We start from the raw sequence: 20,813 nt of genomic DNA, 5'->3' as shown, positions 1-20,813 counted from the left end.
TATGAGGTTGCGATTGATGATTTTTTAAAGCCGGCTATTTCGAAACTTAAACAGCTATGAAATTTTTCATTCAATTTTTCTCTTTTCACAGTGAACAATTTCGGTGTATATATTAACTTCAGTCCTGAGCGGATGAATAACCATACACTTTTTTATTTAACTCATGCTTTATTAACTTTACCTTAATTTACAGGTGGCACAATTAGCTTAACAGCAAACAATAAATCATACAATCAGAATTACTTTAATTTACAACTGAAACGAAATATTTGACCCTAAATTGTTATCATGTTTTTAAAATTATTTCTGACTTCAAGCATCGGTTGCAAAAAGAAGTACAATTTTAACGCTGTTATTTAGTCCACTTCCCTAATTCAATATGGTAATTATTCATTACCAGGATTAATTAAGTGCATGATCATGGCAGGTTACTTATAGAACTGATGCATCCAAGAATGCAGTGTTAAGTTACTAAGTCAGCCGGAGGAAGAAACACGATTTGCATGGTTTATTTGCTTGTAACTCCGTAACACTTCAGTTTCCCCAGAGTGTGAAAGGCACCACTAGTAGCGTCTCCCAATCTCAGCTGTTTCACGGGAAGATGGGATTTGCTAGTCAACAAACCGCTGTCCTCGCGCCACACGCCGTCGTCTACGTCACAGTTGCATCCATATCCGGTGTTTACACAGGCGCCAGTTACTCCGCATGCGCACTTGTAAGGAAAGCTGGAGTTACTTCCTCCCCAATACGTCATCGTGTCTCCATCACGTGACACCCACCAGCCATACATGATACCGTTGTATAAGAGCACTGAGCCACGACACTCGTACTTAATAAATTGCTCACAGTGTGCAGATATGGCCGTTAGGCTTCCCAGCTGGAGAAGATCTGCCCCAGTGTAGTGGATGTCACGTATATAACAGCCTCGTGGGGAACATCCTGTCACGTGTGTTCTGTCTTCACTGTCGTGACTGATGACTGTCACGCCAACGTTGTTCTTGTCAGTCATATCACAGTCAACAGTGAAAGGTGTCACGCCTCCTTCTCCATCAGGGTCGATGACGTAAGAGCCACTTGGAGCTTTAGGATTGCTTAACTTAATCACACTACAGCTTTCTGCAAGAGAAAATGTTGAAATGTCAAAATAAATTACAAATTACCAAGTTGGTTTTATTATTTAAAAATTGACGAGGCGCAGGGACTGCCAGGGAGGGGATGTAATGATACTAAAACGTACTAGAAATGCACATCAGAACTAAATGACGGGAAACTCCACTAAAAAACACAGTTGTAAAAAGTGTTCGTAACTTTTCAATCTAACTAGCTTTGCAATTGTATATATCAACATGTGAACTTTTGAAATTTGTACCTGCTGCCAATTCGCAGTAAGTTCCAGTGAATCCCGGCTTGCAGCGACATCGATAGGAGTTCAGTTCATATTCAGGAACACATTCGGCACCGTTCTTGCAAGGCTCGCTTTCACATAGAGACTGAAAATAAAGTCAAAATCGGTTATATTATCCAACCTGCAAGTATTAATAAGTCAGCAGAAAAATTGTGTATGATCTGATAACTCTTACCGGTGGACTGTAATGATGGAATGTAGCATTGGCGTGAAACTTTTTAGTTGCTCTGTACTTGTCAGTGGCCAACAACTCACACAGATAGAGACCTTTCGAGTCAGGATGCGCTGCAACGTTGAACGATAAACACTTTGGTTCAGCAACACAAAGGAAAGTGCAATCAAACTGGTCTGCCACCTTGGACGATGTTATTTTCTGCACCCATAGATAATGGAAGGAATTTTGGGTAAATTCCCCAACAGAAAAGCCGCCTGTTGGATTTCGATAAAGCGCGCTATTTTCCATAGCGCGCATCGTTTGGGAGATAACAAACAACAGGAGTGGTAGCAGCACCATGGCGCGGGGCTGCCAACAACAAAATGTGTTATTTGAGGATGCAGGAACACCTTAAGTTTCAAACCATGTTTGAATATGTCAGTTATGTTAATTGACAGATTTTTACGTTACGTACAGTGCCTTACGTTATTAATTTTTCCTAGCTGTTTATGTAAAAATTGCAAAATGGTTTGTGTAATTTTAAAAATTAACTTGAAATTTGAGTTTGGAATTTTCGGAGCTTTTACAAATTTTCGAAATTTCGAAATTCGAATTTTAAAGAGCGACGACGTGTATTTGTTAGCAAGTTAAATCTTGGGAAATAACTGATTTTTTTGATAAAAAGATGATATGGGTATTTCTGTTTCATAATCAAACATTATATTCATAATTTGCCTTTTCTGACGAAATACAATATGACTCACATCACCTACTTTCGTTAAAAAAGCCAAAAACGGTTACTAGGTAAAAACAGAAAGCGAACATTAATTATTGTTATTAATTTTCGAGAATTTTTTTCTTGTCCGTGGAATAGACGATTCCTTTGTAGTTTATAAGAGTTAAAAACTAAAACGTGCTCGTGAGGTGCAAAAATAATGCAAACTTCATAACAAGAAAAACAGTTTTAATTCTCATGTCTAAAGTGAATTATTTACTTTGGGGGCGAAACGTAAAACCTTCATCACATTATATGACGAACAGGACGTCAATTACGGTTTTTATTCTCGTATAAACGTTTTCTATATTTGGGTTCTCTTAATATTTTTATTTGGACTGTTGACAAGATCGTATATGCCTACCGTTGTAACACCTGCTAAAGCATTCGTTTAAAAGAAGAGGAAAATTTCTGCTTGGGACAAACTTAAAACAAGACTACCATTCTTTTTAATTGTGTAGAATTTTACTTTTTTTTCTCACCCTTGCAAAAACTCGAATCTCTGTTTAATCTCTTTTCTGTGTATAAGCGAGGCGTTTTTGTTAATTGTTGTTACATTAGTTTGAAATGCTAGGAGGAAGACGACAAAATACGATAATGACTTGCAACACCTGGTTAATAAACGGAAGAGAAAACTGTTGCTTGGTCACTAACAGAAAACAATACTGTAATAATTTACAATTATTCTTTACTGTCGAGAAATTTTCAGTCTTATCTTGTTCATGTAATGAAGGATTTGAAAAGAGTTGCAAATAATTGTTCGTCTGGTCTTTTAACAATGAAAAACGTCTGAATAAGTCAGCTATATTGTCAATTTCGATTGACAGGTTTTATGAATGCTATTTAAACTACAAGTTATTAAACTCTACAAGTACTATTAAATTCAACAAGCTATGTCAACACTAGCTTATACTGCAAAGTGTTTTGCGTAATTATAAAAGTTAACTTCAATTTTCGCAAGAAACTATTGCATTGCAGTTGAGTCTATTAAATGACATGTTTTTGTTAATACGTTTGTCGTTGGTATTTAACTTGGATCTGTTAGTAATGTTTATTTATCTTTTACGGTTAATGTTAAACATTCATGAGTTGAGTTTGACGAAATACGACCTTAAGTTAAAATGAGTGGACAGTTTCTTGGAAAAACAGAAAGATAAACCGTTGTAATTATTCTTTTAAATTGTAAAATTATTTTTCTCTTTTTCTTGTCAGTGAAAGTAGATTTTTTTCTAAGAACGGATCAAAAAAATATACAGCGCTCACAACAAGGAAAACAGTTTCAATGTTCACGTTTAATGTCTTAATTACGCCTGGGACGGTAAAAAAAACAACCTTAATATTTTAATATTCCTTTAGAGTGTTAACAAAATAAGTATGATTTTGCTTGCATCACATGCCGAAGCATTTGATGAAACGAAAGAAAAAACTTCTAACAACAAGACTACAATTCTTTTTACACGGAATTTCCAAGAATGTTACTCTCAAAGGATGCAAACAAAACATGCGGGAAAATTGACGTCTTCTACTTTTAATTATTTAATTCGAATGGCTTGGCTTAATTATAACGGATGCATAAAAGCCTCAAGTCATTTTGTAATTAAAAGGCATTAAGAAGTCAGTTTCGACTAAAGTTCCCGTATAAATTCATCGAGTTAGTTGAATGTATATAACTTAATACTTATTTCTTCGCAGAATCTGTCTCTCTAGGACTTATTATTAGAGTTTTCGTTACATTTGGAAACAGTTCCATCCACACTTTTTGAACACCTTAGGTTGGGTGGAAGGCTGTGTTTTAGTTTCAAATATTCAATACGCATGGCTGAAAGCTAAATTATTATTCTTGTGTATGAACCCGTCAAAACATTTTTTAATTGAAAGACTATAAAGAGGTCTTAAGATATACGTTACCGGTATATTTGAGTTTACTTAACATTTTACTGTTATTTGGAATGATGACAAAAAAAAATGTGGCTTAATTTAGCTTGCAGCTGCAGCGTTTGTAAAAAAAGCAAAGAAAAACAATTGTTGGAAAACTTTAAATAAGACTACAATTTTTACTGTCTACAATTTTACTCTTTTAACTTGTTCGCGGAATTAAGAATCTAAAAACGAAAAAAAAATGCAAAGATGTTTGTGTGTTATTAGCGCTCTCGAATCCAGGAACATTATTCTTAAATTAATATTCAATACGAATGGAGCACTCTTAGTATTTTAGGCTTTCAGACACACTTTATAATTACAAGAGCGCGAAGACTTTAATTCCAATTTCAATCCCCATATGTAAATTTTAAGTTCTAAAAATCTTTAAGATATTAAAGTATCTGCAAAGTGCTTTGAAATGCTCATCCTTTATATTTATTTTCATAAAGACTGAATTTTTGGCTATACAATCAATGATACATCTTCGTATATACCGACTGAAAAAAAAAAAACGTTTAAAAACAACTCGTGGAGAATTTCATTTTCAGTGTAGATCTAGCATCAAGTGTCCAAACTTTTCTTTGTTGCCAGATAGATTACGGTAGATGGTTTGCATCCCACTAATTGATGTTTAATCAGTGGAAAGAGCGAAATAAATTTGTACAAGTTTTTCATCTTTATGAATTTTATTTTTCAAATTAAAATACAATACGACTCGTAATAGCTGCTGAAAGCGTTCGTTAAAAGGAATAAAGAAAATTATTGAAGCAGGCGTCAGAAAACAAGATGAATATTCTCCTTGCCTCTAGAGAATTTTACGATATAAACAATATATTCTCAATTTTAAAAAGGAACTAAAAGTTCATATCAAGAAATGAACTCTTTTACTTTACGTTCATTTATGGTTGCTCGCTAAGCCGAGGATAATAAACGACTGTCGACGTAGCATTATTGTTCTTCGCTTGGCTGACAACAAGCTTTCAGCAACCTCGAGCTCCTTGTCAGAGCTGATAGTTTTTGTGCGTTTTAAGGCAGAACACGATAGCGCAAAAGCAGTGTAGGCTGGTGGCGAATGTGCAGTATTTAGCACAAAAAGACGAGATGTTTTAAATGCTTCTTTCAGGAAACGCGTGGAAGGCGCGGTGGCCTAAAACAGGGATTCGAGCCCTGGCCAGGGTCACTGTGTTGTGTTCTTGGGCAGGACACTTTCCTCTCATAGTGCGCTAGTGCCTCTCTCCTCCCCGGTGTATAAATGGGTATCGGCGACATAATACTGGGGTAATCGGCCCTGCGATGGACTAGCATTCAATCCAGGGGGAAGTAGAACTACTCCTAGTCGCTTAATGCTACAGAAACCGGATATAAAGCTCTGGCGGTATGGGCCACTTGGCACCTCAGACTTAACCTTCCTATCTACCTTTGGAATTCGAGGTACCGGTGATTTAACTATCCCCGCTACTTCAAGCAAATGCCTTGTGTTCATTGCTTCTTTTCTTTATTATTTTTAACTTACAGAATGTATTTTGTGTTTTAATTTACGTCCATATTTCTTGTATCTTGTGTCCTAGCTTGATTCTACCTTAACCAGTTAACCTGTTAACTGTTATCAAGTTTCTTGAATTAATTCAAACCGATGAGTCCTTCATTGCCTGATTGCTACTTGGAATCTGTGGAGGAAATAAAAAAAGAACTGAACGCTGTTGCAGATTGAGTGGGGAGTTGTGTGCGAAGAAAGGCTCATGTAAAAAAGAGAGGGTTCATTTATTTTATTTATAGTTTTATTATTTATAGTTTTGGTTTGTGATTTTGCGCGCTCCAAAGGCAATCTATCGAAAATTACGCGCATGCGTAGCCAATCACATTGCGAGTTTACCTAACAGTCAGTCACTGCGTTATGCTACTAAAGAAAGTTAGAAATTTTTCTCACTCAATCCAGGTGAGCCCGCGTTACACTCGTCAGTAACACAGCAGTTGACAGCACATGGTACATCTGGTATGTGTTCACAGGCCCTTTTGTAAGCAGCACACTCTGATTTCGTGAGGCAGGACTTCCACTCTGAAATTTTGCCAAAATGTGTAACCCATGAGACCGTAATGCAGCGATCCTTTGATAATGGACATGTCACCAAGTATTTAGCTTTGTCTGCTACCAGTTTATCCTTTGCGCATTCAGCGAGAGTACCGGTACAAGCATAACACTTGGTGCTGCCAGCTGAAATAAAAGGGAAAAATAGCTTAAGGCGCATGTGTTGTTGACAAGTACAGTGGAACCTCGATTTCACGAAGTGCCAAGGGACTGGGGAAATTGAGATTGCATTGAGATTTCCTTCACTCGTCGTTTAGTTATTCACTAAAGGGCGCTTAGGGTGTGGAGTTCCCTGTGTTGTGGTCTTGTTTTTGTCCATTGGGCTGTGTACTGTGAAATGCTCGGAGATACTAGCTGTATTAGCTACTCTGCAATTCCGCGCGGGGGTAAAAAGCAAAGTAATGATGATTCACTGATCACAGATTACGGTCGTCTTCAAGTTTTTATTTAAATGCGGTACGTTCATGCTTTGGAAAAATTTATGCTTTTACCTCCGAAGTTAAAAAAAGACACACAAAATGGCAGAATTGACTAACTACGACCTTACCAGAGACAAAGGTCCAGCAGAAGAAAACGGCAAAAAGGACAAGAAAGTACTTCATTTATTTTTTAGTCGAAGTTGTTCGGTGATGAGTGTGTTCCGTCTGAGGTACTGAATGGATATCTCGCAGGACTGTGGGATAATTAGCATGTTATTAATATTATTAATATTTATTAAAACACTATTACGTCATTTGACCATATAAGGTCAGTGACAAAATATAACACGTCATTACACTGTACTATTTCGTTTTACACTGTAGGGCCCCATTTTGCAACAAGATTATAGACGGGAAAAATTATTGTAGTGGTAAAAAAATGCACCTATTCCATGGTTTTAAAGAAAAGTTTCTGTAAAAACATGGAATGAGTGTATGTATTAATTTTGACTGTAAAGAAATTATAAAAACAAAAACATACAAATATCAACCGCGAAGCATTTAACGTTGCAAAAGATAGATGTGAATCTACCTCAAATTTTTAAACACGATCGCCGCAAAATTTAAACGATCATGCCTTAAAATCGTAAAATTATATAAAATTTAGAAATTCGGCCCGAATACGCATGTTTTCGGGTCCAATTATACACGTTGCTTTGTCGTCATTCTATTCGCTACTTGCTCTTTTTCACATATCTGCTATCTGTTTAATGAGGGGGATGAAAAGGCTCGCAGATCGACGTATTGGGCCTAAAAACGCGCCCGGATTGCGGATTTCAGTTTGCGATACATCGATATCTCATATCGAGCAAATCCCCGGACCTCAAAAATATTGGATCGCGGATTCCGGATTCCGGATTCCGGACTCTTCGTGTCAGGAAGCTCTAATTACGTGGATACTAAAACGAAGCTCAGATCGCTTTGGTCGGTCTAGCTTTGTCGGTATGTTGACGAAATTGTTACAAAAACGAGCAATAAAACGAATCTTCTTAAAAGAGTGGAACTACACCACACAAAGTTTTCAAGTTTTGCGGATTCGGATTTGAACGAAAATAGTGGCGGATTTACGGATTTGACCAAAAAAAATCCGGATCGGCGGATTTGTGTACATCTATTCACCGTCTCCGTTAATATTGTAGTCTAGTTACAACTATAGCTTACTAAAATGGCTTCTCTTCTGTAAGGTTTTCTCTTTGAAGTCCGATCACTCTCCCGTGATCTCCTCTTGGTTTGGTCTCTTTGAAGAACTCAATGCGTTCCCTGCTTCTCGTCCTTTCAAATGTCCTAATTATGTAAAATATAGAACATGAAATCCATAGCTTCAAATTAGGAAAAGTGTTGTTCACGCTCACGCTATAACAGCGCAGACTTTCTGGCGCCAGGAGATCTCAAACACAGCGCATGCTCACTTGTATTTAACTAGGGTGGCCTTCTCAATATTTACTTAGTGAACAAATTTCGTTGAGCAAAAAAATATAAAATTTTACTCGTCATAAAAATTTCAAGCAACCTACGACTAGCCATAGAGAGCGTGAAAATCAACAGCCATTCTTTTATACATGTTTAATTCAATTGTTGAACAAAAAACTACGCTCAAAGCTTGCAAATATAAACAAAAGACGACACAGTCTACCAAAGGGGGGAAGCCCAAGAAAATTTTCAGTTGTTGCCTGGATAATAAACTGCAACTAAAAACATTTTGGACGACACTTGAATTTCTAAGACATACAACGTAACCATTAAAAAATACTTAGTAAAGAAGGAAAGTACTCAATGTCAAATAAGAGTGACGTTTTAAGTAAACGTTTTACTTAAAACACGCAATGTTTTAAGAAAATGGTGCTCGTATATATGGCGCCAAAAGTTTACCCAATACTGGTTAGGTAACGAAAATGATTGACAATTAGATATCTGAAATTATCACCCTCCATGTATAAAAAAAATTGTTGTTTAGAATAACTACTTTTTAGAAACCGAAGGAAAATTGGTTATATTTTCTACTCTGATATATTGTAAAAAAAACTGCAAATGTTACTAAGTCAATCGGAGTAAGAGACGTGATCTGGTTTGTTTGCTTGTAACTCCGTAACACTTCAGCTTTCTTAGAATCTGCACGCAATACTGATAAGAGTTCCTGGCGTCACTAAAATGAAGCTGTTTTACGGAAAGATGGGATTTTGGTCAACAAACCGCTGTTCTCAAGACATGTGAAATCATTTGCGTCGCAGGCGTATAATTTAAATTTTACAGATATGAATTATATTGGAGTTTTGTTAACATTTCTTAACATAAACGCCTATCAACGTCATATTATTGTTTTTCGCTTCGCTCAACCGACAACAAAACACTTTCAGCAACCTCGTTCTCAGAAATGATGTATTTTCTTTCGTTTTAAGGGAGAACGGAATAGCGCAAAAACAGTGTGGGTTGGTGGCGAATGTGCAGTATTTAGCACAAAAAGACGCCATGTTTTAAATGCTTCTTTAAGGAATCGCGATGAGGAAGGCGCGGTGGCCTAATTTGGTTAGCGCGCTTAACTCCTAATAGAGCGGTCTTCGTTCCCCTGGCCAGGGTCACTGTTTTCTATCTTTGGGCAGGAAACTTTTCTCTCATAGTGCCTCTCTTCGCCCCGGTTTATAAATGGGTACAGGCGAACTAATACTGGGGTACTCGGCCCTGCGATGGACTGGCATCCCATCCAGGGGGGAGTGGAAATACAGTTAAAACCCGCGAGGAAGAACCTACCATTTAAGATTTGCCAATTAGACCCCTTTTTATAAGTACCTATTCAGCCTAAAATTTGGTAACAGGTTCTTATTTTCGAAAACTGATTCAAAATGTTTAGTTTTGGGAAACTAAGATAAATCAACATTCTGGATCCTCATCGGAAGTACCTAACCTAGAAGCCTTATCACTCCAGTTGCAACTGAACTGCCATTGCTGAAAATCATAAAATATTATTTTTGAGCATTCACATAAATAAACATAGAAAGAGTAAAGCTATGAATTCTATTAGCAACAATGTAAATTTTTCTTCATGATCAGAAAATAAGAACCTAAATAGCCTAAATTTTTGTTTATGTAAGAGCCAACCTTGAAAAATTAGGTTAGCGGTGTTTTAACTATCCCCGTTACATCAAACAAACGGCTTGTGTTCATTGCTTCTTTTCTTTATTATTTTTAACTTACAGAATGTATTTTGTGTTTTATTTTACGTCCATATTTCTAGTATCTTGTGTCCTAGCTTGTTTCCACCTTAACTGCTATCAAGTTTCTTGAATTGATTCAAACCGATGAGTCCTTCATTGCTGGATTGCTACTTGGAATCTGTGAAGGAAAAAAAAAAGAACTAAACGCTGTTGCAGATTAAGTGGGGAGTTGTGTGCGAGGAAAGGCTCATGTAAAAAAGAGAGGGTTCATTTATTTTATTTATAGTTTTATTATTTATAGTTTTGGTTTGTGATTTTGCGCGCTCCAAAGGCAATCTATCGAAAATTACGCGCATGCGTAGCCAATCACATTGCGAGTTTGCCTAACAGTCGGTCACTGCGTTATTCTACTGAAGAAAAATAAAAGTTTTTTTCTCACTGGCAATCCAATCGAGCCCGCGTTACACTCGTCAGTATCACAGCAGTTGACAGCACATTGTCCATCTGTCATTTCATCACAGCTCTTTTTGACAACATCACACTGTGATTTCGTGGAGCACAACTTCACCAGTGATGTTATGTCATCTTTTTTAGCCCAGGCCGTAATGCAGCGATCCATTGATAAGAAGGGACATGTCACCAAGTATTTAGCTTTGTCTGCTACCAGTTTATCCTTTGCACATTCATCGTCAGTACCAATACAAACATAACACTTGATGCTGCCAGCTAAAATAAAAGGAAAAAAATAGCTCAGTTAAGGCGCATGTGTTGTTTACAAGTACAGTGGAACCTCGATTTCACGAAGTGCCAAGGGACTGGGGAAATTGAGATTGCATTGAGATTTCCTTCACTCGTCGTTTAGTTATTCACTAAAGGGCGCGTAGGGTGTGGAGTTCCCTGTGTTGTGGTCTGGTCTTTGTCATTGGGCTGTGTACTGTGAAATGCTCGGAGATACTAGCTGTATAAGCTACTCTGCAAATCCGCGCGGGGATAAAAAGCAAAGTAATGATGATTCACTGATCACAGATTACGGTCGTCTTCAAGTTTTTATTTAAATGCGGTACGTTCATGCTTTGGAAAAATTTATGCTTTTTCTCCGAAGTTAAAAAAACACACACAAAGTGGCAGAATTGACTAACTACGACCTTACCAGAGACAAAGGTCCAGCAGAAGAAAACGGCACAAAGGACAAGAAAGTACTTCATTTTTAGTCGAAGTTGTTCGGTGATGAGTGTGTTCCGTCTGAGGTACTGAATGGATATCTCGCAGGACTGTGGAATAATAAGCATGTTATTAATATTAATTATATTTATTATTACACTATTACGTCATTTGACCATATAAGGTCAGTGACAAACAAAATATAGCACGTCATTACACTGTACTATTTCGTATTACTAGGATGGTATAACACTGTAGGGCCCCATTTTGCAACTAGATTATATATCTGATTATAGATTGTAGTGGTATAAAGATTCCCCTATTCCATGGTTTTATTTAAAGATAAATATCCCTACAAAAGTATCCGTAAAACCACGGAATGAGTAACGAAATTATAGAAACAAAAACAAGCAAATACCAACAAAAGATAGGTGCGGTTCTACCTCAAACACGATCGCAGCTAAATTTAAACGATAACGCCTGAAAATCATAAAATTATATAACACTTAGAAATTCGGTTTTTATACGGATGTGCAATTATACACGTTGCTTTGTCGTCATTCTATTCGCTACTTGCTCTTTTTCGCCTATCCGCTATCTGTTTGATGAAGGCGATGAAAGGGCTCGCGGATCGACGTATTGGGCCTAAAAACGCGCCCGGATTACGGATTTTTGCGATACATCGCATATCGAGCAAATTCCTGTACCTAAAAAATACGGGATCGCGGATTAACTGAGAAATTTTAAGGCGGATTCCGGACTCTTCATGTCAGGAAGCTCTAATTACGTGGATACTAAAACGAAGCTCAGTTCGCATTGGTCGGTCTAGCTTTGTCGGTATGTTGACGAAATTGTTACAAAAACGAGCAATAAAACAAATCGTCTTAAAAGAGTGGAACTACACCACACAAAGTTTTCAAGTTTTGCGGATTCGGATTTGAACGAAAACAGTGGCGGATTTACGGATTTGGCCAAAAAAATCCGGATCGGCGGATTTGTGTACATCTATTCACCCTTTCCCTAATATTGTAATCTAGTTACAACTTTAACTTACTACAATGGCGTCTCTTCTGTAAGTTTTTCTCTTTGAAGTCCGTTCACTCTTCCGTGATCTCCTCTTGGTTTGGTCTTTTTGAAGAACTCAATGCGTTCCGTGCTTCTCGTCCTTTCAAATGTCCTAATTATGTAAAATATAGAACATGAAATCCATAGCTTGAAATTAGGAAAAGTATTGTTGACGCTCACGCTATAACAGCTCAGACCATTTGGCGCCAGGAGATCTCAAACACATCGCATGCTCAATTGCATTTAACTAGGGTGGCCTTCTCAATATTTAATTAGTGAACAAATTTCGTTGAACAAAAAAATAGAAAATTTTACTCGTCATAAAAGTTTCAAGCAACCTACGACTAGCCATAGAGAGCGTGAAAATCAACAGCCATTCTTTTATACATGTTTATTCAATTGTTGAACAAAAAACTACGCTCAAAGCTTGCAAATATAAACAAAGGACGACACAGTCTACCAAAGGGGGGAAGCCCAATAAATTTTCTGCTGTTGCCTAGATAATAAACTGCAACTAAAAACATTTTGGACTACACTTGAATTTCTAAAACATACAACGTAACCATTAAGAAATACTTAGTAAAGAAGGAAAGTACTCAATGTCAAATAAGAGTGACGTAAACGTTTTCCTTAAAACAGGCAATGTTTTAATGAAATGGTGCTCATATGGCGTCCTTTGTTTACCCAATACTGGTTAGGCAACGAAAATGGTTGACTGTTAAATATCTGAAATGATCACTCTCCATGTATAAAGAAAAATTGTTGTTTAGAATAACTACTTTTCAGAACACGAAGGAAAATTGGTTATATTTTCTACTCTGATATATTGTAAAAAAACTGCAAATGTTACTAAGTCAGTCGGAGTAAGAGACGTGATCTGGTTTGTTTGCTTGTAACTCCGTAACACTTCAGCTTTTTTGGAATGTGCACGCCATGTTGATGTTCTTGGATTCTCCAAATGCAGCTGTTTTAGCGAAAATGAAATTTGTTGGTATCTTACGTGGCGCGAGTAAAGCAGTTGCATCTATACAAGACGTATGATATCAGCACATTCTCGTCCCCAGAGGCCGCGATTTTTCTGGTCAGCACCAGGGACCCTGGTGCTGACCAGAAGGACCGTGGCCTTTGTGGACGAAAATGTAATTAGGACAGTGCCAGTTTCCCCGCATGCGCTTAGGGCTTTCCACAAGTTGCTGAAGATTTCCCAAAAAGTTGCCCGTAATTTCTCAAAACGTTGCTCAAAAGTTGCTCCAAAAATCCAAAAAAGTTGCTTCTGATAACAAAAGTTGCTCGAAAGTTGCTCCAAAAAAAACGCTGCTTCTGAGTCAGGAGAATTTCTCTAAATATATGCTAATTTTCCTTTGAGGGTAAGATTTCTTAGCAGTTTTATGCAATTACACGGCAAAAGAAGTATCTTAATAAAGTATTAAGGGGAAAATTTGTTAAATAACAAGTATTTCTTTAACTGAGAAAAATCGTGAAGATATCGATGACGTCGTGTTTGCTGACGAGTTTTGTAATGTTTAAATTCAGAAAGAGCAGGAAGTTGAAACGTATTCAGATGTTCCTCGGAATTCTTCGTCGAACTTCGTAAATCTTCGGAAACGTTTGTATTGCCTATAAACAACACTCGGATAACCTTCGGAGATCTTCGATCTGGAAATTGCCCAAAATGCAACAAGTTGCTCGAGAGGAAAAAAGTTGCTTGAAGGAGAAAAAGTTGCTCGAATCTTGAAAAGTTGCCAAAAAGTTGCCGAGCAACTTGTGGAAAACCCCACATGCGTACTAGTAAGGAAAGTTGGATTTACTTCCTCTTCAATACGTCATCATGTACCCATCACGTGACACCCACCAGCCATACATCACACCGTTGAGTAATAGCATTGAGTGATAACTAACATTCGTACTTGATAATCTGTTCCCGACTGGGAAGATTTGGCCGTTCCTGTGCCGTTAGGTTTCCCAGAAATGAAGATTGTCACGTTTATAAAAGCCTCCCTTGCAACATCCTGTCAAGTGCGAAATGTTTTTACTGTCGTGACTGATTACTGTCACGCCAACATTGTTCTTGTCAGTCGCTGTGTCACAGTTAATGGTGAAAGGTGTCACGCCTCCTACCCCATCAGGGTCGTTTCTACAAGCTATTCAAAGTAAAAAAAAATAAAACGTAAAAAAATAGACGGCAAACTGATCCTGGCGGCTAAAGCGGCCAAAAAGAAACAAAATACCAAATATAAAAATAAAAGTACCAAGCTAGGTTTACTATAAATCGTACTTGGAAATGCACATCAGATCAAAACAACGAGGATCAGTTTTTAAAAGGTTTGATCAACGATTAATTTGCTAAAGGATTTTTAACCTTCTGTTTCTTCTTTACTCACCCCACCGGAATGACTTCGCGCCCCTATACCCCCCCCCCCCCGCAACCCCCATACCAAGTTATGACCGCGTGAAAGCCTGGTGCCGATGAAAGCAGAAAACAAAGATGGCGGACATTTTGAAATTTTCCAACCATTTACAGCGATTTATCGACTGTGGAGTACAGTTTTGATGTCTTATAAAGCCCTTTGGTGAGATTATAACGTCTGTTATGTTAAGTTCGGACAGAATGGCAAGCCAGGTGTTCTGTTTTGTGCAGCTCAACTTGGTTTTAACAGCATGATGTTTGAAGCTCACTGCGCCAACCTTCAAGGTTTTGGTGGTGAGTAATAACAGCGTTTATATACCTCACAGAGTTTAAATGCACTAGAAAAATGATTCTTGGGAACTTAATTTTGTGCTTATGTACGAAAAATGAACTAAATGAAAGCTTAAATATAACACTGAATGTCTGTAAGCTTCTGTTTTTAATTATTAAACACGTGCTTGTATAAAAAGGCAACAACACTGACAAACTTTGGCGAAACTCTGTAGAAAACCTCTAAAAATACATTTCAATGAACTACCGTCCAAAGTTAAACGAATGTACTTTTGGAATTTAGCATTGTCTTAAATTACATTTTCTACCCCTACTCTCCCTTCCCAGTTCTCCATCATTAGCAACTTAACCCCCCTCTCCCCCCTCCCCCCCCATGTACTTTTTTCCCGCTACCTTATTGTTACTTATTTTGGCGGGACTTAATTTTTGCAATTTTAGCCATTTTTTTTTAAATCATGAAATTGTAGACCCGCAAAAAGTTATTTTAAATGTTTTCTATTGTATATTTTATGTTAATTTATTACGTATTTTTGGCCAGATCACAGTTCTGCGAAATATACCTGTTCCATTTTCGCGAAATTAAGTTTCTGCAAAAATTAGTAACAATAAGGTATGCCATAAATCCTGGTTATAAGCCCTGGGCTTATACAGCTTCGTAGCATATACGTATAAAGTTCTGTATAAAATTATGTTGTGTTGATCAAAAGACATTTTTAAGTCAACCAGTCATATAATAAAGCATAGGGGGGGGGAGGTGCGAAGGTATAACATAGGGGGGGGGGGCGAAGGTATAACCTGATCAATGTATTTGTTTCCTGGTACATGGGCCTATTGCCAAGGGCGGCTTATAAGGGTGGGGGCTTATAACTGGGATTTTATGGTATTACGTACAATGAGAACAAAAGAAATGAAATGGTTTTTTCCCTCTGTGACATTTGGAACAAATTTGTCACATTTTCAGCGCAAAAATACTTTAAAGTGCATGCCAAGACCAAGGGTTTCTATTAACTGACAGTTGGCGAAAAACGAAACACCGGAGTCAACTATGTTATTTGCTGGCTAGGAGGTCCGTACTGGGAAAAACTGTGCCTGAGGTTTTGAGTATAACTTAAAGTCATATCCCAAGGGCTGTGCTCAAGACCAATGGTACAGTTTTTCTGTTTACGGACTGACATACCGGTACTATAATTTTTCCCACTATGGTTTGTTTGGTAAAAAAACCAATATAGAAAAATTGAATGTGTCACCAAATTTTTTTGTATATGCCCCAATTCAATTTTGAACAATGTTAAGTCGGTAAGCAAGAGTGAAGGCAACGCTGTTTGCCTTATAATAATAATAATAATAATAATAATAATAATAATAATAATAATAATAATAATAATAATAATAATAATAATAATAATCCAAATAAAAATAGCTTTGCTAAAAATGAACTGTACTAAAACACATGTATAATTAAAGCCAATCGGTTGAATGTAGACCTTACACTTGTACTACATCTTTTATCTTTAGGAATCCTATATTCCTTACCAGAGGAGGGCATCAGAAGAACACACCAAAACAGACCAAACCACATGGAGGATTATAACCAGACTTCACATGGACATGGTGAGTTTGATATGTATATTTTTTGATGGCCCCATTTAGTGTGACATTACATGTGATAAGAAATTAACTAAAGTACATGTATTTAAGGTCATTCCTCAGTATAACATTGCGCATCCCATGCTGTACATAATTTTACACATGATTATGACATAATTTTGCACACGATCAGATGACCCGCAAGGTGGTAGTTAACTGTACAAAATATAGGTAGATCATAGACAGTAAAGTTCAACCTCTGCTAATTAATGGACTGGACACTTTACCTTCCATACATGTACATGTAGGTGTACAGTAATAGTTATAGTCCCAAGGCACTACATGTGTAAGTCAACAGGAAATCGTGGCATAAAACATAGGTAGTCTGGAGAACTTCGCTGTTTTACACTTAATGATTTTCTTCAGTTTCTGTAAGAAATTTATGGCATTTTAGCTCGAAATTCAAGCAACTTACTGCAAAACCAAAAATTATGTTGCATATGTCATTGTAAACATGTATAAACCATTCTCGTACAAATTCTTTTTTTTTCCAAAATGGTACTTAGCAAAATGAATATTCAAATGCTGTGTGCGCGCGTAACACTTTTCAACTCCTATGGGTTTCTGGTAGCAGCTCTCATAAAGTCTCACATGAATAACTGGCTACACATCAAGAGAGCAACAGAACAAAAAACAGGAAAAAATGTCCCTGCTCATAGCCCCCCAAAAATAACAACTGTTACACTAAAGACCTTAAGAATTACAAGCTTAGGAGAGCTGATACACTACTGCTCTGATCCATATACAACTGGCTTTAGTTACTTTTAGTGGTGCTGTACTGTATAGGGAACAACTGCCTAAATGCACGCGCTAAATGATAAATTTTATTGCGGGTCCAAAATCTGTCTAAAAACGATAAAAATGTTTCAATTTTGTGTGCTTGCAGTTAGTTCCACTCCAGTTTGCTTGCGGTTAGTTCCACTCCGGTTTGCTTGCGGTTAGTTCCACTCCGGTTTGCTTGCGGTTACCTTTTATTTGTTAGTAAGGGCAGCATTAAAATTAATAACTGTATCACTCGCGTAGTACTACTTTTGTTTACGCCATTTTGGGCGTACATTTAGACAGTTGTTTTCCCTATAGAGCGCGGCACCACTAAAAGTAGCTAAAGCCTATACAACTTACATGTAATAAACATGGTTAAACAATAGAACATACTAACTAAAGACTATGCATTTTATCTTCAAGGACCTGCATTACTGACGTCAAGAAGAAGAGTCCATTAATATTCACCTGAAGACAACAGACCAACACACACCAAACCAGATGGAAGATTAACACCATGCATTTAATGATGTGGTGAGTTTTTAATCTTTTATGTAATTGCTTTTGTTAGTTACATGAAGACTATGAAAGAGAATGAAAAATATTAACAAGATGTGTAACAAAACATAAAACTGCACTGTTAAGGTTTAACTCTCGACATGGACCAGGCTTTTAGCCAGGTGGGAGTCCAGGAGTCCTATGGACAAAATTAATATGAATAACTGTATACATAATTTTTTTTAGCAAATTTGGAAATTTTTAGATTCCTATGCACTCAGAACTGCAGAAAAACACCTTGCATGCTCCTCAGTCAGGCCTGATAAAAATTTTGGATTCCAATTTTTTAAATCCTGGCTAAAAGCCTGACATGGACATGTGCGAGCATGAATGGCTGTTTTGTTTTTCGTTTTGCACCACAATTGAAGGACTAGGAAAGTAGTCACTTGAGTCACATCATCCAAGACTTACAGCATCCACTACTAACAGCTATCTTAAGCACAGTGGTAAGTTCCCTACCACTGACGTAATCCTTACAGGTTTTGGCGCATTCTTGCTTGCCTTGCAAATATTTAATTTTCCTCCAGATCTATGAAATTGCTTCAGTGACACAGCAAGGAAATTCATTTCGCATTGAAAAATGAAAAATTATTTGGCAAATTACAGTTTGATTATTGGTTATCCCTCCTGGCAAAATAACATTTTATAGGACGCATGATTACATCTACCATACTGCCTGAGGAAATGTTGGTTATGTCGACACAAAGCATGATTTTGTGTAAATAAACAAGTCTACGTACATTCAATAGCTACCTGGAATCAAATGCTTACCACAAACCCTGTCAGCAAAGCATTTCAAGGTTTGGACCTAGGTAAAAATACTTACCACACTTGTTAATTATTGGTTTCGCAGACTTGTTGGCAGAGACTGGAAGTTAGCACAGAAGACTGTGGACCCAGCACAAAGGTCCCAGGACACTGGACCCAGCATAGAGGTCCCAGCACAGGGGACCCAGCACAGAGGTCCCAGGACAGTGGACCCAGCACAGAGGTCCCAGGACACTGGACCCAGCATAGAGGACCCAGCACAGGGGACCCAGCACAGAGGTCCCAGGACAGTGGACCCAGCACAGAGGTCCCAGGACACTGGACCCAGCATAGAGGACCCAGCACAGGGGACCCAGCACAGAGGTCCCAGGACAGTGGACCCAGCACAGAGATCCCAGGTCAGTGGACCCAGCACAGAGGTCCCAAGCATAGAGGACCCAGCACGGGGAACCCAGCACAGAGATCCCAGGACACTGGACCCAGCATAGAGGTCCCAGGACAGTGGACCCAGCACAGAGGTTCCAGGACAGTGGACCCAGCATAGAGGTCCCAGGACAGTGGACCCAGCACAGAGATTCCAGGACACTGGACCCAGCATAGAGGACCAAGCACAGAGACGCAGCACAAAGGACCCAGCTCAGAGAGCCCAGCACAAAGGACCCAGCTCAGAGAGCCCAGCACAGAGGTCCCAGTACAGGGGACCCAGGACAGAGGACCCAGCACAGGGAACCCAGCACAGAAGACCCAGCACAGGGGACCTAGCACAGAGGAACCTGGACAGAGGACCCAGGCCCACTGAGGACCCAATGTAGAGACCCAGGATAGAAACCCAGGACAGAGGACCCAGCGGTAGGTAGTTTTAGTAGTTTCAATTAAATTGTATATTTTATAATTATTTTAGATCTGTGACATTTGTACTTCCTATATTTAGATTTTAATACTTTTTTTATTTCTATGGAGGACCTCCCTGTAAACCACGCATTTATGTGACAGGCGCTTCCTCTTTAAAGATTGTTTTTATTTTTTTATTTATTTATTAGGACCCAGCACAGAGTACCCAGCTCAGAAAGCCCAGGACAGAGGACCCAGTACAGAGAGCCCAGGACAGTGGACCCAGTACAGAGAGCCCAGGACAGTGGACCCAGCACAGAGGACCCAGGACAGAGGACCCAGTACAGAGAACCCAGGACAGTGGACCCAGCACAGAGGACCCAGCACTGAGGAACCAGCACAGAGGACCCAGGACAGAGGACCCAGCACAGAGGACACAGGACAGAGGACCAAGGACAGAGGACCCAGGACAGAGGACCCAGCACAGAGGACCTAGCACAGAGGACTAAGGACAGAGGACAGAGGACACAGCAAGCCTTGAATGATCAAGAACTTTTGCTGAACTGTAAATACCGTTTGTGTAATGTATATGTTAAGGTAATATTATACCAAAAGACTGTTCACTGACAAGTGTTTACCATGAATTGAACCATTAGAATAACTATTCAGCATTTCCTCTTTACAGACGTTCAACAAATTAACAGCTTAGTGATGCTCCTTTGTACCAAATTGGACCAAAAATTCTTTGATTACTCATGGTAAACATTTGTTTTACAATGTAACACTAATACTGACTGTTTATTTACTAGCTACTTGTGCACAAAGTGAAAAAGATTCTCTGGTCTTCATAACAGTTGTTATTATTTTGGGTAATAACCCCCCCCACTTCCCACCCACCCACTTTCCTACCAGCCAACCAACCGACACAACTAACACAATTAAACGAAAAACTAAATGACAGACCCACCAACCAACCAACCACTTAGCGGACCGACCAATCAACCTAACCAACCAATTGACCAAACAACTAACCAGCCAGCCAGCTAACTAACTAGCCCGCCAACCAGCCAACCAACCGACCAGCTGACCGGCCAGACAACCAAGCAACCAGACAGTCAAGCAGCAACCAGACAACCAACCAGCCAGCCGGCCAGCCGGCCAGCCAAACAGGCAGACAGACAGACAGCCAACTAAGCAAAAAGACAGACAGCCATCCAACCAGCCAGCCAGCAGGCCAGCAAACCAATCAGCCAGCCAACAAGCCACGAGCCAACCAGCCCACGGACCAACCAGCCAGCCGATCAGCCAGCCGATCAGCCAGCCAGCTAGACAGCTAGCCAGCCAACCAAGCAACC

The 20,813-nt window shown here is 38.7% G+C and overlaps 4 protein-coding genes and 1 long non-coding RNA gene across 5 annotated transcripts; 2 read left to right on the top strand and 3 right to left on the bottom strand.

The window, feature by feature from the left end:
• Positions 1 to 117: 117 nt before the first annotated feature.
• On the bottom strand, positions 118 to 1,919 carry LOC144639251 (contactin-associated protein 1-like). The gene is made up of 3 exons (XM_078498547.1): positions 1,581 to 1,919; positions 1,370 to 1,490; positions 118 to 1,116 (listed from the first exon to the last, which is right to left on the bottom strand). Exons 1-3 carry the CDS (start codon positions 1,917 to 1,919, stop codon positions 509 to 511), a joined length of 1,068 nt encoding a protein of 355 aa, XP_078354673.1. The 3' UTR covers positions 118 to 508.
• A 3,814-nt stretch (positions 1,920 to 5,733) lies between these two features.
• LOC144639271 (uncharacterized) lies at positions 5,734 to 8,175 on the bottom strand. Its single transcript, XM_078498570.1, has 4 exons — positions 7,981 to 8,175; positions 6,888 to 7,013; positions 6,182 to 6,466; positions 5,734 to 5,921 (listed from the first exon to the last, which is right to left on the bottom strand). The coding sequence occupies exons 2-4, from the start codon at positions 6,940 to 6,942 to the stop codon at positions 5,911 to 5,913; spliced, it is 351 nt and encodes a 116-aa protein (XP_078354696.1). The 5' UTR covers positions 6,943 to 7,013; positions 7,981 to 8,175; the 3' UTR covers positions 5,734 to 5,910.
• A 1,810-nt stretch (positions 8,176 to 9,985) lies between these two features.
• Positions 9,986 to 14,371, bottom strand: LOC144639270 (uncharacterized). The gene is made up of 5 exons (XM_078498569.1): positions 14,102 to 14,371; positions 12,184 to 12,306; positions 11,119 to 11,239; positions 10,408 to 10,694; positions 9,986 to 10,146 (listed from the first exon to the last, which is right to left on the bottom strand). Exons 3-5 carry the CDS (start codon positions 11,171 to 11,173, stop codon positions 10,105 to 10,107), a joined length of 384 nt encoding a protein of 127 aa, XP_078354695.1. The 5' UTR covers positions 11,174 to 11,239; positions 12,184 to 12,306; positions 14,102 to 14,371; the 3' UTR covers positions 9,986 to 10,104.
• A 278-nt stretch (positions 14,372 to 14,649) lies between these two features.
• LOC144639279 (uncharacterized) lies at positions 14,650 to 18,862 on the top strand. The gene is made up of 4 exons (XR_013568102.1): positions 14,650 to 14,895; positions 16,408 to 16,503; positions 17,725 to 17,835; positions 18,713 to 18,862. It is a non-coding gene; the product is annotated as an uncharacterized LOC144639279 (long non-coding RNA).
• On the top strand, positions 17,961 to 20,577 carry LOC144637618 (uncharacterized). The gene is made up of 4 exons (XM_078496677.1): positions 17,961 to 17,981; positions 18,713 to 18,990; positions 19,442 to 19,476; positions 19,668 to 20,577. Exons 1-4 carry the CDS (start codon positions 17,961 to 17,963, stop codon positions 19,952 to 19,954), a joined length of 621 nt encoding a protein of 206 aa, XP_078352803.1. The 3' UTR covers positions 19,955 to 20,577.
• The last annotated feature ends 236 nt before the right edge of the window (positions 20,578 to 20,813 follow it).

The sequence above is a fragment of the Oculina patagonica genome, chromosome 14 (assembly GCF_052425735.1).
Source record: "Oculina patagonica isolate OP01 chromosome 14, crgOcupat, whole genome shotgun sequence".
In the NCBI taxonomy this organism is placed as follows: Eukaryota; Metazoa; Cnidaria; class Anthozoa; order Scleractinia; family Oculinidae; genus Oculina; species Oculina patagonica.
This window is presented reverse-complemented; position numbering and strand designations above follow the sequence as displayed.